This window comes from Larus michahellis, chromosome 4 (genome assembly GCF_964199755.1).
Source record: "Larus michahellis chromosome 4, bLarMic1.1, whole genome shotgun sequence".
Classification (NCBI taxonomy): domain Eukaryota; kingdom Metazoa; phylum Chordata; class Aves; order Charadriiformes; family Laridae; genus Larus; species Larus michahellis.
This window is the reverse complement of record NC_133899.1, coordinates 39,606,054-39,623,847: the sequence shown is the minus strand read 5'-3', so window position 1 is coordinate 39,623,847 and position 17,794 is coordinate 39,606,054. Positions and strand designations below refer to the sequence as shown.

The following is a 17,794-nucleotide window of genomic DNA, read 5'->3' as shown; positions in this document are numbered from 1 at the left end:
TCGGGGACAGTTTTGTTCCGAGATGTTCTGGGATCACACCAGGCCAATTCAGCTGATATCATAAGCATCACCAGACTCTTGTTAGATCTAGCGCTTCTTCCCTCAAAACACATTTAGCAGCGTCCCCAGTTTGACCCACTGAGTTGCTTGCACTGGTGGAGACCCTGCACAGGGAACAGGGTCTGGTCCAGGGTCTGGCACAACAGGCCACCTCTGAAGCAATTCTAACTGGTGACAGAGGTGGGACACTCAAGTGTCTGTGCTCCTTTTCTTAGTGGTGGCCACTGGATTGCACAAGATACCAGCTATGTTCAAAATCTTGGAACAATGTCTGTCAGAAATCCTGTTGTCAGCTTTGCCCTTAAGATGACATTGCAGAATGACAATCTTTAACATGTTGTTGATTCTGAAAACAAACGAGGTTAATAATAGCAAATCCCCACAAACTATGAGTAAATCAAATTCCTGAAGATCGTGAGAAATTCTGTTGGAAAATAAAGATTCTGCTGAAAGGATATTTCCACCTGCTCACTGCTTTTACCAAGCCTTGGCTACTTGTCAGTGATTAACTCTGGTCTCTTCTCAACACTTCCACACCTAGAAGAATGGCTGATAAACTTCCTTCTGTTCTTCCAGAGTCCTCTAAATCCTAAATTGCATAGAGATGCACGTTTTTCATTGATATTTCTTATTTATTTCTCTTGTCTATCTTTTTAGTGATTGTTTCAAGACTCTGCTAAAGTCCAGCTGCAGTAAAAGAGAAGTTTGTGCGGGTGTATGTGTATTTGGAAGGAGATCAGACAGCTTGTGAGTTATCTAGGTCTGAAAAGCTGACAATAGGGTTCTAATGTTTGAAATGAATATTGCTGGGTTCATTACCAAATAAATCTTTGGAAATGTTCTGGGGGCTGATGGGGTACTTCTTTTTGTGGACAACATTCCTCCTGCTTTCCTTGCCTTTCATTATTTATACCTGCCTGATATTGTACCCTTGATGTTCCTGGTATTCATTTATTAGAAAACAGGGAAAGGTTACTTTCCATAATAGCTTTTCACGTTGCATAAGGTAGAGTGCAAAATGACTGCTTTTTGGCTGGAAAAAAAAGAAAAAAATCTCTATTGTCACAAATCACTGTCTGCATTTTACGATACTATATCTCTCTGAGCAGCTGCAGTCTAGTGTAGGGATTGCCCTTCTTCAGCAGCATGAAAGTGTCCTTAAACAGCTGGAGATAAGGGAATTCAGAGCCTTACTGAGAACACACCATCGCATTTCCATTGGTAATGAGCAAAGCATCTACGGTACTTTCCATCTGAAATGAGCTTTATTGTAAGCTAAAGATACCAGCAACCAAGAAAAAATGTCATGTCAGGTGGGCAGTGGCCTCCTGAAAGCACCATGGCTCTTGCCCATACACATTAGCCATCAAATTCATCCCTGGGATATCTCCATTATACACAGATGCTTACTTGCACCTACAAGGGAAGGTTTTCTCATTCCTGGGGTTATGAGAGAGATGATTTTGAACCAGAGAAAGGTGTCAGACTGTAAACAGCAGCAGTACTACATGACAGGAAGATGTAAGAATTACACAGTTGCTATATGCAGATATCTCTATCATTTTTTTTTCCCTCTTGGTTGCTCAAGTTCTGGTTCCTGTGTTTACATGGCAACTTTTATCAAAGACTGCATGAGACAACGTGCTGTGCAGCAACGCTGCCTGAGCAATAGGCTGCGTTTGATTTTTCTGGATCAGGGATCAGTGCTCATGGCAGAGTCTGGATCCAAACATCTCCCTCAATCAGTGAGTTTCTGCGGTGCTCCCTCAGGTCACATACAGGCTCCCGTGGGTGCCTGTGGCATTGCTTAGGCTCATGGAGCTCCTGCAGGGAAAGAGGAGTCCCCATGGCCACAGCCGGGGGCAGGCTGGGTTTGAGCCTGCAGGGATAGAGAAAGGACCCCACACTCACCTGCCCCATAATTTACTCTTTATGCAGGAGTTAAGAAAGGAAGGAAAAGATGACTTGGACATCATTGTGCTCCACTCTGATCCTTGGTGGTTTTGGTATGAAAAGCTCCTGAATTGGCTTTATTTCTCATGGGTTACAGTAATGTTGGTAGCAGCCGAAGAGCCTGCTGAGCATATAATGACGGCTCCTACCACTTCCTTGTTCTGGATGGCTGTTACATGGAAACGGGGCTGGCTGAAGCAGGAGCAACATTGCTGAGTCGAGACCCCAGAAGTAATTGTTACTAAAGGGAATTCTAACATGAGACATCTTTCCAGCTGTTTTTCCATGCTGGAGCAACACAAAAGCACCCTCCACTCAGTCCCTTTTGTAAACATACCTATGGTGTTTGACTCACTGGGTCGGATGAAGTGACCTTATAGCCAAACTTTGGGCTACACAACCACCTCTCACAAACATCACTGGCCATTTTTCCTTTGTGGCACTGCAGCACTGGGGCTGGGCTGTTGGCTAGACACGTTCTCTGGGCTCTTCAGGTCAGGTGATGTAGGAAGATGCACCATTAACTTCCTGAACAACAAAGTTCCTCAATCCCCGCACCAAGAGATCAGCTTCCATGGAGATGTGCAACAAGGGGAGTTGAAATGAGGTGTCAGGGTGAAGCTTTTCTTTTCTCTCTTGTGTCAAACTTCCCCTGCTGCCCCACTGCCCCAGGGTCCCCAGAGGAGGAGAGGTACCCCTCAGTGGAGAGGAGGCAGGTTGATGGCACATTTTTCAAATAAAGCTGCATCTGGATTTACATGAACAAGCCACCCATTGAAATGCTTCAGCATTTTCAAAAAACCTGATTAAAAAGCTGGACTTCTAGCTCCGAGCAGGAAAGGACTGCAAATAAGACATCGCCTCTCTCCTCTCACTCTTCTATTGGGGGAATTTTACATAAATTAAAATTAATGCATTTTTTCAACTAGGTCAGTGGAATGTAAATGTTCTGTTCCAGGGAGGATTATACATCGTAACTCAGTTAAGGGATGCACAGCACAGTTCAATCCTGCTGCATTTATCAAAGCTGAGCTGTTTGGAGCAGAAAGCAACCAAAGTTTTCCTACCAAACACTTCATTGCAGTATCTGAAGGCTCACGGGGTTGAGGATGGGTATTTATCTCGCTCCTGGGAAATCTCAAAAGCTTTGGCTTTTGTCTATGTATCAAATGTGTCCGCAAAAGTGGTCATGAAATCTGTAGGAATAAAATGGGACAGCAGAAACAGCCCATCTCAGTGCTTTTTAGCTCCAGCGGGAACATGCCTCCCCTGTGTTTGCAGGCCAGGCAGAGCAGCTCGAGACTCAGCGGCAAGTTGAGCAAAATTGAATTTGTGCTGCCCCAGGAGCACGGGGCTTGGCTGCTCCTGCCGCCAGGCCCACATCTGGCTGCCAGCTGTGTGCTGCCCTCAGCCACTGCCTACTGCATTTATACTTTGATCCCATAGTCAGCCCTAGATGCAGACACTGTGCCACTGAAGTACCACATCTGAACCCTTGATGGGGGTCTGCAAACCAGCAAACAATAAAGAATGTAATTTTGTGTGTCTCTATCTCTCTGGCTTGGATTTTTTCCCAGTTCCCCAAATCTGCAAGCATGTACACACTCATGTGTACCGAAATGAATGGCCACCCTGACTTCCAGTCACCCTGGAGAGATGCTTCAGAGGTGAGCAGGCGTGTGGGCTGTTTTCAGAACTGGACTGGGGCTTTTGTTTTGATGGGCTCAGTACTGTGTATTCTGGTGTAAGAAAAAATACAACAGCAATCAAAACAAAACCTTCTCAAAAAAATAACCCATTTTTTCATGATGGATGACACTTTGAATTATGTCTTCTCCCCTTAGAGCAACCTCATCTTTCTTGTAAAAAAGCATCATAAGTAAATTTTTCAGAGTTGCAGACTTCTTTTTACAAGCATCAAACCAAAATTTCTATGAATGCAGAATAGCCCCAAACAAACTTGTCAATACCAGGTGGAAGGAAATGGGACTTTGTTTTTCACAAGGTTCCAGTACACCTTCTCCTTGCCTCGCACTGCACAATCATACCCAGGATGCATTTTCCCATTCCTTCAGATAATAAATGCTCTGGTGAATGAGATGAAAGGTCTCTCTAGTCCAGTATCCCACCTGAGATGACAGCCTATGTGGATATTTAAGGAAGGACAGAGGAAGTACGCAGTGATCTGTACCTGATATCCTCTTCTGGCTTTTGACAGCCAACAGTTGCAGAAGTCCCTAAGCTAAAGGTTGAAAGTGGACTTTTCAGCTTAATAATGGTCCTTTATGGCATGACTTTGTCTAAATCATTTTTGATTTCATTTATACTGTGGCAACAAGTCCCACGGTTTAACGCATCATGTGGAAAATTCCTTCCTTACGGTTTAGACCTACTGCATGATAATTCAATTTGTTACCCCTAGTCCTTGCATTGGAGAAACATAAATTAACCTTGTCCTCTTTGCCTTCTCCATGCCATCGGTGATTTTGTGCATTTACATCAAGCTCCCTCAGGTAGTTTTCTTTCCAAGCAGAAAAGGTCTGCTTTAGTCTTTCCTCGTCAATAAACTGTTCCAAACCTCAGGCCATCCTTGCTACCTGTTTTATACCTTTTCTAAAGTTATTAGGGCAGTGCTGTAATACTGTTTTTTATTCTATTTTATTGTGTTCTCTCATTCAGCAATTCCTGCTATCCAATTTGCCTTTTGACTGCTGCAGGGAATGAGTGATGCTTTCAGAAACCTCATACCTTAGTTTCAGTTACCCAAGATCTCTTTCTTGAGTGCTGCTATCTAGAGCCCGTCACTGCAGATGTATAAGTAGAGTTATTTTTTCCCTAAGTGCCTTACTTTGCACTTGTCAATACTGAATTTCATCTGGCACTTCACTGTCAGTTGGTATTATAAGCTCCTTCTGCAACAGTCAGCTTTAGCTTTGATTATTATGAATAATTTTGTATCATCTGCAAACTTTGCCAGCGTTCACTGTATTTGACATGCCACATACAGAGATGGTGAACAGCACTGATCCCAGCGTAAGCCCCTGGGGCACTCCTCTGATAAATCTGCCTCCAGTCCAGAGGAAGTGTTGCTTTATTTATTCTGTTATTCATAAAACTACCTCTCACATTACTCACCTTTGTTCCTTGGGGTGGAGGCTGGCGGAAGCTCTGCGTCGGTAGCTCAGCAATTTCATATTTGAGCTCTTTTAGCACATTTAGTTGAATGACATCTCGTCCTTGCGGTTTGATCCAGGTCAGTTTATCCAAGTGGGTATGCTTTACAGAGGTTGTCCCTGCTTCTCTTTACCAAAGATGTACCACCTCACCGTCAAAGCTCCAGCTCTGGGAATGATGCAAGTGTAAAGACTTGTTTACAAGAAAATGCAAACTTTTGCATCTTCCTAATCCCTAAAAGAAGATCCCTGTACACCTAGGTTAAGCTCTTAAACTGAGGGTGATTTCTCCACCAGCTCAGGCCTGGGGACTCCTTCAGTATCCAAAATTTAAATTCTATTAATTATAACTGGAGAACTGTTTTAAATATATTGCATTGTAAACCTGAAGGGCTTGAATTAGCCTTCTATTGAGCATGTAACAGAGTGCAGTAATGTCCTTCTGAGAACTATTGTCCAAAAAGGGGAGTTAGGGGGAACTGACTGCTGCTAATCAAATGTTAACTTTGTAGAGTCCACCTGAATAAGCTTGCGTTGGCATCTGTTGAGTTTCACATAAGCTTGTGCTTATGTATTTCCCTGAACTGGGATCTATAGCAACACATATGTAGGTTTATACTTCTTACAGGTGGGAAGGAGACTCCTAGCTGGACAGCATGCTGCGTTTTGGCCCTTCCTTTTCCCATTTACTTTCAGTGCAGGCAGCTCTACGGTCTACAGATCTTTCTCTGGTAAGCAGATGCAGAGTTTTGCTTCAGCCAGGCTGGCAAACTGGTAAGCCACTGGTCTCTTCTAGTTTACCTTGTGCCATCCCTCTGTGCTAGAACAAACAGCGATCGCTAAATTGAGGATTGCCAAAGCTGAGCCAAAGTATTGCTTGTGCCACTCTCTTGGAGGAGAGATCCACACAATGGTGCACTCACCTCTGTCCTCGCAGCCTGGCTCCACAATATACCTCGTGAAGAAAATAACACAAATTCTGACTAAGTATTTTAGGTATGAAAAACTCCTCAGATATAAAAGCTTCATCAGATATAAAAGCCTGTTAGATTTTGTTGCTAAGGTGCAACTCATACTGCAAGTGACAGACATTTAAGCTACTATTAGAAATAGCTGTGAACACTTCTCATTCACCACGAGCTACTGATTATAGAACTTTGTGAGTGAAGCGCTACTTTAAAGCATCATCTATCCGGATTGATTTCTGTCGTCCCCATGATGGATCAGACCTGGTTTCCCAATACCACTGTCTCTCCTGTGGAGCCCTGCACATGCCTGGCAGCTCAATGCACCGTTCTGGCTTGTGCAACAGTGACAGACTTTCCCATGTACCAGATCCACTGGGGCAGAGAGAAAAGAAGACAAATGGTGGACTTGGCATCAGACTTGCAAAAATTAGTTTGGCCACCCAACTTGGACAAGATATTCCTATTGCTATTTGTTGTAAACAAATAAAATATTCATTTTGTTTCTTTATTAGCATTCTCTCTGCAAAAGATGATTGAAAAGACTGTGTTAGGGCCAATAAACATTCAATAAACATTCTTGTTCTTTCTTTCTTTATTTATTTATTTAATTTGTTTCAGCGTATTGCTCTCCTGTTCTAGACCCTTTACATTGCTGCCTCCCATCAACACCCACCTATAGCCTCCCAGTGGAAATAAACACTGTGATATCCCAGACAAGCAGAGTGTTAATCTACTCTCAAGTATGCAGCTTTTGTGATTTTAATGGAAAACTCATGGGGGAACCTAATTTGGCACCTGTAGAAATCCATGCCCAGCTCAAATTTGGCTTCAGTGGGAGTAACAACCCCAGAACTGCTGTAGCAAACACCCGAGGTCCAGCGGAGAATTATTCTGATCACTGATGCTTCACTTAATAATGGCTTTGTGATTTATTCAATTTCTTCACTGCAGACTCCATTTTCCTCTGAAATTCTTCCTATGAATGCAGGATGGGCCCCAGAGGGCTGGACTTGAGCATCTGGAAGGTGCTGAGCACACTCAGGCACCAGAGAACTGAGGAAGCTTCGAGGCTGCGCAGGGTTTTGCTCAGGCATCTTTGAACCTTTTGCTCGTGCAAGAGAACTCCTGAACACAGAAGCTCATTTGTTTGCCTGCAGCAGCTTCTCCTACTGCGCATCGTTTAAGAAGCAGCATGTGTCAGGAGAGCATCTCCCAAATGCACTCTGGCATCACGGCGTAAAGGGTGAGAGGAAAGTAAGGGAATTTTCCCTGCTAGTTTTGTTATAAAAAATAATCGTAACCCTGATGTTGGCTTTTCTGGCCAGAGTAAATCGCTTTTCTTTGGCAGCTGCTGCCCAGGCAGGATCATTGGAAAGAGGAAAACGAGCAGCGCGAATTTGCGGGCGCGGAGGCGGTGCCAGCCCGGCTCCCACAGTGCGCTCTAGCGGCACCGCCGCGCCAGCGCCCGCGGGGGCCGGGGGCGACGGGCATCAACGCCCACACTGCTGGCGTCTGGGTCTTGCTGTAAAACCAGCTGGGGACTCAGTGCCTCCCTGCCCTTCCCCGGAGATGGTTTCAAGGCCAGGCTGGACGGGGCTTTGAGCAACCTGGTCTAGTGGGAGGTGTCCCTGCCCCCGACAGGGGGTTGGAACTAGATGGTCTTTAAGGTCCCTTCCAACCCAAACCATTCTATGACTCTATGATTCTATGGTTTATGGAGACGCGAGTGCTGCTCCCTCCTGCTCTGTGGTTTCGAGGTACAAATACCATCAGTGCACTCCTGAGAAAGGCACATGGGCAGAGGTGGCTGTTCCCTGGAGCAGAGGGACGTGGCAGACAGGAGTTTTCCCCAGCTGATGGCCACGTATCTGTGTTAGAACAGCCTGTGAATCAAATGCATCACGCCGAGAGGCAGCCCCTGGCATACCAGCTTAGCCCCAAGATGCTTGGCACAAGGCTGCAGGTTTGGGCACCATCAGAGCAGTGAGGACGGAAGCAGGCAGCACTGCAGAGAAGCGCCTGTTTCTCCTGTCCGTATGATAGCCATTGCCTCTCCCGGGAAAGTTTCTCCATCTAGCCACCTTGCAGAAAAGTGGGCCCTGCAAGGCTCCTTGTCCCTGGGTTGCTCAGCAGGTGCAGCATGCTGTTTACATTTCCCGGCACTCATCTCCCGGGGACTCTTCCAGGGCTTCCCAGGGCGACCATCAACAGCAGCTGCAGCCCTCCTCACCTTTCCATACTCCTTTGAAGCATAAGGACAACTTTGGAGAAGGACATTTCCAAAATCGGGATGGAGGCATGACACTGAACTTGGTGCTACATCCTCAAGCAGCTTCTGCTTACAGTAGAGACGGTTGAATTTCCCAAACTATGAATAGTGCTAAAGTGATGAGTCAAGACAACAGACAGCACAGAGAGGATTTAGAGGTCTCTGTGGAGTTTTTGCAAGGCCTTCTGCATGGATAATTCAGCCCAGCTAGGCTGGACACTGAGCCTTCATCCTAGCATGCCTCTGGAAGGGACATTTGGGGTTGGAAGAGCTCCCCAGTAGCTCCCATATTGCAGATCACCAGGAGAGTTTGACAGCGTGGTCCAAGAAGAGGGGTGTAGTTCATCAGCTGTTTCTAGCTGTCATTATAGGTTAGAAGGGATTTATTTTGATTCAACAATAATGACCCATCTTATTTCTAACTTTGTTTCTCAACAGAGAGAAACTAAAATAGTAGTTAGGGTTAGTTTTTATTCTCTATATCAATGTTATGTATGAAGTATCTCAAACAAGTGTGTGTCTGAGGGCAATTTCTGCTGCACAAACACAGTCTGAGCCGGGATCACAATGTCACAGACACACAGTATGTTACAGCCACTGTGGCCCGTCAATGTGAGGAGAGAAAGGAGAGCAAAGACACATTTCTTGCTCAGACACTATCTTGCTCACCAAAGCTCTTGTCCTGCTCTGCACTCTGTGGGGTGTTTCGGCAGCGCTGGTGGGCAGACGCCTTGTCTGGAAATGCAATGAGACAGGCAGGCAGAAGGAAATGTTAGGGGTATAACCCCAGACTGGTGCCTTGCTAGAGAGCTGCCCACCTGCAGCTCATGGTCAGACCACCGCAGGGGGCCATCTGAAGGCTGCCCCCACCTTGTCTCACTGCCAAGGGCTGCGGGGCAAGGACAAGTCCCTGGCTACGGAAATGCAAGTGCAGGAGTTACGGGGGTCCTTTTCTGGCTGTACCCGAGCTGGAGAGCCTGGCACTGATTTCACTGCAGAAACACCCGCATGGAGAAGCTCCATTCAAGAGAGTGGAGCAGGGAACAGGGCTGTGAGCCCAGCCAAAACGTGGGCAGGAGGAGCACTACCCTGGCATTGCTCTTCTGTACCGTAGGTTTGAGACCCAGACTCAACCCCTGTCCAGAGCTTGCTGTGCATTTCTGTTTTGGCAGATTTTAAGAGAAGGTCTTCACCTTTTCACATGCTCATATTCATATCTGTATTTTTTAATCCTTTTTGCGGCGCTATTTCTCATCAACAGAAGCTCCACGTAGCACTTGGCACTGAATTCGTCGCTGATCTTGAAATACTTAATTACTCCAGAATTATGTAAAGAAACCTATATTTGGCCCTGCTGCTGCTTCTCAGTGCATACCTGCTGTGTGGGGAGGCCGGATTTAAACCTCCAGAAGGACCAAAGCAAGGCCAGGCTCATTTTTAAACAATATCTAATTTACCAGAAAGAGAGGCAGTGATAGGCAGGATGGGATTTGATCACACCTAATTATGTGAGTGTAATATTTGGATACATGGATACAATATTGCCATGGGTGGGGTTTTTTTTCTGCCCAGAAAAACAAAATTTTCCTTAAAGAAACAGCTGTGTCCTGCCTGCAGCCTGCAGAAGAATGGCATTAGTCACGTGCAGTCCAACACGTAGCACAATTGTGAAGTTCGCTCTATGAGACTGACAGGAGCTATTCATATCGGCCCCCTCCACCATCTGCCTGAATGGCAGGCTGTGGGGCAGCAGCAGCCCCCCCTCGCCGCCTCTGCGCGGCCTCAGCACTTGGTGCCTGCTCAAAGTCTGTCCCCAAGTGCAGAAAATCGGGGATTGAAAGCAAAGAGAGGATGTCACTCAGGTCAAAGCAGATTGTCAAGATGAAAAAAAAAAAGGGGGGGGGGAAGAGTTAAAGCTTCGTCCGGTGGGAATGCCAGGTTGCTCTTCTCCTGGGAGAAGAGGTATTGGCTTCAACAAGAGATGAGGAGGGAGAGCAAAGGGGATCACCAGACAGCACGAGTCTGGGAAGAAATCCCATATTCTCTCTCCTTCTTCCCTCCCTGAGCTTAGAGGACTCAGCTCCGGGGCAGGACCAGGCTGTGTGAGGGTCAGTGCCACAGGGAGACATCCCTGCTGCTGTCTGCAGTGCTGGCGTGCCAGGGTGTGGGAAGGGATGCCGAGGGCTTTGGCTGCATCCCTGTGCACACACTGTCAGACATCCCTTGGGGGCTGATGGCAGGGACCACAGACCTGCAACCATAGTCACAATTTGCCTGTCCCAGATGTCCTGCAGGTCCTTGGACCAGGAACCAGGCTGCTAGCTTTGCCCACACCAGTTTTCTCAAAGATGAGTTTCATCCTCAGAAATATTTATGAGGGTAACTTAGAGGTTTTTTTCTCTTTCAAAATGAACCTGTAGGTCCTGGGATGGGCAGGCTCACGTCCCATGCTGGGACCAGGCTCTGAGTCCAGAGAAAAATCTGTTTGGAGGCTTGAACACCATCAGTGCCCACTTTTGAAGGTCAGACTAGATGGAGAGGGATTCATTTTCATCCTATGACCTGTTTTTCCTTCTCATTTCTGGACAGTGACATCTTTCCTCATGGCAGAAACTCCTGCTATCAGTGCCTGAGGTGCGTGGCTCAGAGTTACTACAATCCTCTCCTCTTCCATTGCATTCACTCCTGAGGTCACCCAGTTCTTGCGTTATGATTTTAAATAACATCTTCCATGTTTATGCCATCAGTGCATCATTAATATCCCTCCACTTCAATCACTGTCAACAAGAAATCTTAAATCAGGACCCCAGAGGAAGAGCTTTAGTGGTCTTCCTCCATCCCAATACTTGTCCTCTTCAAGCCAATACTTCTGGTTTCACCATGAGCCACCATCACCTTCCCTCAGGCTCCTGGATCTCCTCAGAACCCTTGCTCTCTCTTTTTCTGAGTGTGGAGACAGACTAGATGCTTAGGAAACAGCAGGTGAGTGAAAAGATATCATGCATCTGAACAAAAAAAAGGGACAATTCACAGGTGGCCCATCTGGGAATTTTCCAGCTTATTTTCTTACCATGTTTCAAAACAATTGGAGCCCATTGTCCCTTTGCTTCAAAGTGCACATTCATTAAGCTCAACAAGGAATCACAGGACTGTGACCCAAATGGGGCAAAATACTTGAATTTTTCCACAAAACAACAGAAATTTGGGGTTTTCTCCTCTCCTCTCCTCTCCTCTCCTCTCCTCTCCTCTCCTCTCCTCTCCTCTCCTCTCCTCTCCTCTCCTCTCCTCTCCTCTCCTCTCCTCTCCTCTCCTCTCCTCTCCTCTCCTCTCCTCTCCTCTCCTCTCCTCTCCTCTTTCCTCAACAGAAGGAAGGAAAAACCTCCAAGGAATTTCTAAGGAAAATCTTTTGACCATTGTTAAGAAGCCTTATTTTTCAAGGAAAAATCTGAAAGATTATTATTTTTTTTTTAATTAATGGAGATTGCTTAGTTTTAACAACCATGGGGCTGTTAAACCTGAGCACCTATTGCTCAGTCTAGGATGGAGAAAAAGCTCTGTTTTAGGGGAGGAAAAAGAATTTTGAGTAAACTAGTGCCAAAACAGTGACTTCTGTATCATCTCTGTACCGCTCAGCTGGGCACTGAGCTGCTCTTTGCTTTACAGACCATTAAAACAACAGTGATTTGGGTGTTCATGCTATTTGAACTGCTCAGGGCCCTTACAGTGGAGGGACCCCGACCCCAGTTAACAGTGTGCGTTGTGGTTAGTGGGTCTGCTGGTGCTGTTAGTGGGTCTGCTCCAGCCTGATGCTGAAATACCTTTGCTGAATGGGCCCCTCAGCCTGGAAATAAGCTGTGGGAGGTTTTGGTGTAGAAGTGGCTAAAGGTTGACATCGCTTACAATGAGTGACACTTTAAAAACACTTCACAGGTATTTTTGTGTAAGGAAATCTTTTCTCTCTCCTTTATTCAGTCTTGAAGGAAATGCCGTGAGTTTAGGAGAGACCTGGCTGCAACTTTGAAGTGAATGGATTTGTTCTTGTGTTTTACTTAAAAAAAGGAGTTAGAAAACTTCACATACCAAAAATTCCCAAGAAGACAGCTGTCAGGGGGTGACATGTCGGCTATGAAGTGGCTCTCCAGCTGGTCCCTGTCTGCATGCTGGGAAGGCATGTGGAGACATTTTTTCAATTGCTGTACTAGTTTGACACGTTCACAGTGGAAAATGATGTATCATTCTTGAGCCTTTGGTTGGTGGACACTTCAAAGTGCATTGGATCCTCAGAGAGGAGTGCCCTATTGTTAATTGTTCCTTTCACATGTACATTGGGATGAACATGGCGAGAGCAGTGAAGAACAAAAGGGCTCCGGTGGCCTCTTAGAGAAAACTCTGTGCAGCTCAACCTGAGTCTGACCTTGAAAGGGTGGGTTGCTCTGGTTTTTAAGTCCTGCTCTCCAGTTCATTCCCCTCCGGCTCCCCGCCGTTACTCAGCTGCAGGGGAATGGGATGCCAGAGCAGGGAGTGCAACGGCGTACGGGGAGCCCCTCCACTGCTGCCACGTGGTGCCAAAGGAGTCATGTCCTGACCAAGCATCCTTCCAGGAGGGGACAGGCATGACTGGAGTCTGGGGGCTTGGAGATGGCCTCTGCAATAGGTGTGTTGGAGGGGTGTCAGGGTTCCCTTATCCTCCAGTAAGCAAGAGAGCCACATCAGCCCTCCTCAATCTAACTGGCCCACTAGCCCTCAGTCTCAGAGCACAGCCCGTGGGTCTTGAGCCCCTGTGATTGGATATAGGGTCTCATAATATGTGGCATGAGTTTCCCAGGCCTCTGAGGACATAGTTCATTAACATGTTGAGACAATCCTTTGCTTCCAGGCACCTGTCCTGTGTTTCTCTGTCTCTCCCTTTCACCCCCTTGGGCAACCAACTAGATCTGTTTAGAGACTGCACTGTGTGACCTGATGTGCAGGTTGTGTTCAAATGCTCAAGCACAGGAGGCAGTTGGTTGCTAAAAACAGAGATGTGATCCCTTGGCGTGCATGTCTCAATGAGCTGGACAAGCTCTCCTGGTAGCCTTAGCTGCAGAGAAGGATCTCTGTTGGGTCACAGAGGGGCCAGGCCCCGAAATAGATGCTCAGGCAGGTTGACTGGAAATTGCCCCCCGACAAAATGAGCAGAATGGAGAAGATCGTGCAGAGATTCTCATGCTGGCGCGAGGCAGATGATAGAGGCTGCAGGCAGAGCTAGCCGCCCCAGGTCTCCTACGGCATGAACGGCTTCTGAAATAGAAGCTGGGAGGGGAGAGGCACATCTGTGATGGCAAATCAGCCACTGTGTTGCAGCCTGCCACAGTGCCAAAGGCTCTGTAGCATCTTCTGCTGCAGGATATCCTGGCCCTGGGGTCTCCCTAGACCTGAGACACCTGAGCCCGGGTGCCAGCACATGTGGCTCGGGACAGACTGGGAGAAATGATGTGAATAGCGATGGCAGCACTGGGCACACCAATATGGGGACACTGAAGAGTCATCCCTGAGGCCTCTGCCCAGAGTTTGTTATAATTTGAATCTTGTCCTTCTCTGAGGAAAATGAAAGTAATAGAAATACAGTAAAATAACCATAAAATGTAGCTGGTTTCAACACTCAGTTCTCAGGCTTTTGGTGCTTTATATCAGTAAGGTAGATTTTACTTTCAAAACGGCTTGGACTTCAGTCCCTGCTTTCCCCAAGGCATGTGTGTGTTTAGTCCAGAGCTGGCAGCACCTCCCTGAGGGTGGGTGCACACCTCCTGTGCCCCTCTCCACTCTTCTCCCCCGCAGGGTGCTGCGGGCTGGAGATGGGGAGCAGTGCTGCTCTGGCCACACGAGACAGCGGGTCCCAGGCTGGCACACGGGCTCTGTGTCCTGTGTCCGGTGCACACCAAGGGCAGCCCTTCTGCTCTCCTCTTCCTCCAGCTCCTGGTTTTACCGTGCTATTAAGTTATTGCCACCCCTTAGGGACAAGCCTGCGAGAAGGCGGAGGGCTCACATAGCTCTGGATCAGTAAAGGAAGCAGCTCAATTAGCATTTCACACGCCTTTTCTTCCCTCTCTTCTTACCTTCCCTGCAGCGGGCATGCTTTCCCCTTAAAGGATTGTCCTGTTTCTGCTCCTTGCCAGCGTTGGCAGGGTGACAGTAGTCGAGTGTGCAAACTTGTGCTATTGTCCCTAGGCCAGGGGGAGTCATGGAGACCCACTAATATGACACAGGAAAATGTTTGCTGATGGCAATTCTATGGGCTTTGTCTAACTCTTTCTCCATCATGACGACTCGATTTAAGTCTCTAACTGTTTGACTACAGATGCAAGAGTACTATCCAACTCCATCCTTTTGTCCGGGTAGTTTGAATGGGTAATTCAGCTTTTGTGTAACTCAATTGAGGGGGCAAACATAAAGACAAGATTCTTGAGCGCTCAAGCTCCCTTTCCATGGATATCTGCACATCTCTTTAGAGATTTGTTCCTTTCCTACCTTTTTCTGACATCATCCTCCCCTTAAAAAAAAAAAAAAAAAAAAAAAGGGCTCTGATGGGGAACGGTTAAAAGTAGGCTAGCCCAGTCCCCCGTATTACATTGTCCTGTGCCAATGAAGCATGGTTAGTATCAGCCCTCAGACAGCTTTGGGGAGTGCGGAGAAAACGGTGTCAAAACTTTCCTAACTCATCCTCAGCGTTTTCACTTCAGCTTGTGCCATTTTTGAAAAGAAAGGCCTCGGTAGGGGTGAAGAGGATAGGGGAGAATGGTAGAAATTGTGGGGAAATGATTGTATTTATTAGCTGTCTTTCTGTGGCTGTCGCCATGGCGACAATTTGTGATGGCAAAGAATGCGAGGAGGGGAGGCTGATGCCTGATTGGGATGCTTTGTATTTGGCAAAGTGGCTTCTGATTGGCCTGGGAGAGCCCCGAACTCGCCGGAGTCGATATTCATTCAGCTTGCTCAAGTGCTCGCTAAACTGCGTCCAAACACTGGCGGGCCCCGGCTGCCTCCGCTGAGGTTGGTGGTGTGTAACCTGCCTAACGAGATTAGCAAGGAAGGGGCTCTTCTCCCCAGCGACGTCGCCAACGCCGCCAGCACCGGCCGGAAAAGTCGCCGCGCGCCAGGGTGAGTGTCCGTGATTGCTTGCGGGGAGGTGGGAGCAGCCGCCCCGGCTTCTTCTTTTCCACCTAAGTGCTATCTAACAAGATTAAGCACCGGGATGGCCGGCGTCCGCCGGACCTTGCGTGCCGGGGCAGCAGTGCGGGGCAGTGGGCTGCGGGCACACGGCGGCTCTGCCGGGAATTTGCCAGCACGGAGGTGAGCTGATGGACAACTTGTTTGTGCGGCTGAGAAGTTTGACATATTCCCCCACTTCCACCCTCCCTCCATTTGCCTAGTGCTATTTGAACTGAGACTTCCCGCTTTTAAGTCTGCCCGTCGTTTTTTTTCCCAGGTTTGTCCAGAGGCGGATTATAAACTTTTCATGGGAAACTCTGCACGGCACATCCAGTGAGATGGCATCAGACAGCGAGGTAAAGACCCTCCTGAACTTCGTCAACCTGGCCTCCAGCGACATCAAAGCAGCTCTGGATAAGTCGGCTCCTTGTCGCCGGTCGGTTGACCACAGAAAATACTTGCAGAAGCAGCTCAAGCGGTTTTCCCAGAAGTACTCACGGATCCCGCGGTGCCACCCCGGCAAAGCCCCCGAAAGCGGCTGGCGCAGGGTGGCGGAGGACAGGGGACGTGGCCCCCAGCCTGAGCTGCCCGACCCCAGCCCCCACGGTGGGGCTACCGCCGAGAAGGCGCTGCGGGCAGCTGGGGCAGAGGAGAGCCTCGCTGGGGAAGGGGTTTTGCAGGAGCAAAACCCCGAGGCAGCCAGGCCGGACCAGGTGCCCATGAGGAAGCGACAGCTCCCCGCCTCCTTCTGGGAAGAGCCGCGGCCAGCCCCGAGCCTGCCGGCCAGGGCCTTTCCTGCCGGCATCGAGGGGCTCCCGGCCCCCAAAGACCCTCCTCCCTATGAGGGGAAGAAAAGCAAACGCAGCTCAGACACCGCCGGCCCAGAGAGCCCCTCTGAGCCTGCCCCGCATGCGGGGGACAAGGACCCTGCTGGCGTCCTCTCGGCCCGGGCGGGTGCCTGGACCTGCTGCCCCTTCCCCTGCCCCGGGCCGGGGGTGTACCAGCCCCCGGGCACGCTGGCCCCATCGCCATTCCCCGGGCTGGGGCTGTGGAGGAAGAGTGTGGCTGCGCTGCCGGCTGAGGTGCCGCATTTCTGCAAGGAGGCCGACAGCACGGGGCAGAAACTCTACCGGCCCGTGGTTTTGAAACCCATCCCCACGAAGCCCACCGTCCCCCCACCGATCTTCAATGTTTTCGGGTATCTTTAGCCCCCCAGGGTCGTGGCGGGTTTTAGAGTCACAGCGAACACGGTAGCTCCTGAGGGTGAATTGAGACGCCCGGTTGGGCACCATGGAGGGAACGAGGCCGGCGATCGCACCCTCTTCCTCTTGGGTGGGCTGGAGTGAATTAGTGACTGTGGGGAAGCTACTCAGGCTCCGCTCTCCTCTCACTGCACGGGTGTAAATCGGGAATAAGCCTTACGAAGCTGGTGGGATGGAGGATGAGGCAAAGCAGGGCTCTTTCATCGACAGGCATTGTCTGAGCCGCAGCGCGCAGGGCTGCGGGCCATTCACACCCACACTCGTAACACCTAGGAGACCTCCTCCATGTGGGAACATCTTCTCGGGGTTGCCCTATGGCGGCAGCAGCAAAATGAAATGAATTAAACCCATTCAAAGAGTTTTTGTACTCTAAAGTAATTCCGGAGAAGTCAAGATATTCAGGTCACTTCCTTTTGCGTGCAAGAGACTGGAAGGACAGTATTTAATGTAGAAACCACGGCTGTGGATTGATTTAAGCTCTTCTTGTATGTAAACACTGAGAGAATTAAAAGAAAAAAATTAAGGGAAGAAAGGAGGTAATTTTATTTCGGTAATTCTGCAAATGCAGTCTGTTTATTCTTGCCCCACTGGGTAGAGGCAGGTTTGGTTTGCAACTGGTGGGTGGATATGAGGGCTGAAATCTCTGCCTATTCAGCGTGAGGTAAATCAAAAGTAATTCTGCTGGGGCTGGGAAATTAGCTGTTGTTAAGCTGGTGAAAACGAAAGCAGGATGAATTTCCACATCCTGAAATGTTCTGCATCAACAGAACAAATGAGAAATCGTATTAGTTGAATACAAAGCCATAAAGTATGATAGAAGAAAAAATGGAATAGCCTGCCTTGATTTCTGGCTCACAGACATCTTTTATCTTGCCTGATTTTAAGATACTATCACAAGACCTGGCTGCAAATGGTTTGCCC

At 48.2% G+C, this 17,794-nt stretch overlaps 1 protein-coding gene across 1 annotated transcript; it reads left to right on the top strand.

The window, feature by feature from the left end:
• Positions 1-15,374: 15,374 nt before the first annotated feature.
• On the top strand, positions 15,375-16,819 carry FAM181A (family with sequence similarity 181 member A). The gene is made up of 2 exons (XM_074582408.1): positions 15,375-15,560; positions 15,889-16,819. Exon 2 carries the CDS (start codon positions 15,950-15,952, stop codon positions 16,817-16,819), a length of 870 nt encoding a protein of 289 aa, XP_074438509.1. The 5' UTR covers positions 15,375-15,560; positions 15,889-15,949.
• Positions 16,820-17,794: the final 975 nt, after the last annotated feature.

Excerpts from the sequence above, each read along its gene's own strand:
- FAM181A (XM_074582408.1), top strand. The coding sequence starts at position 15,950 with ATGGCATCAGACAGCGAGGTAAAGACCCTCCTGAACTTCGTCAACCTG.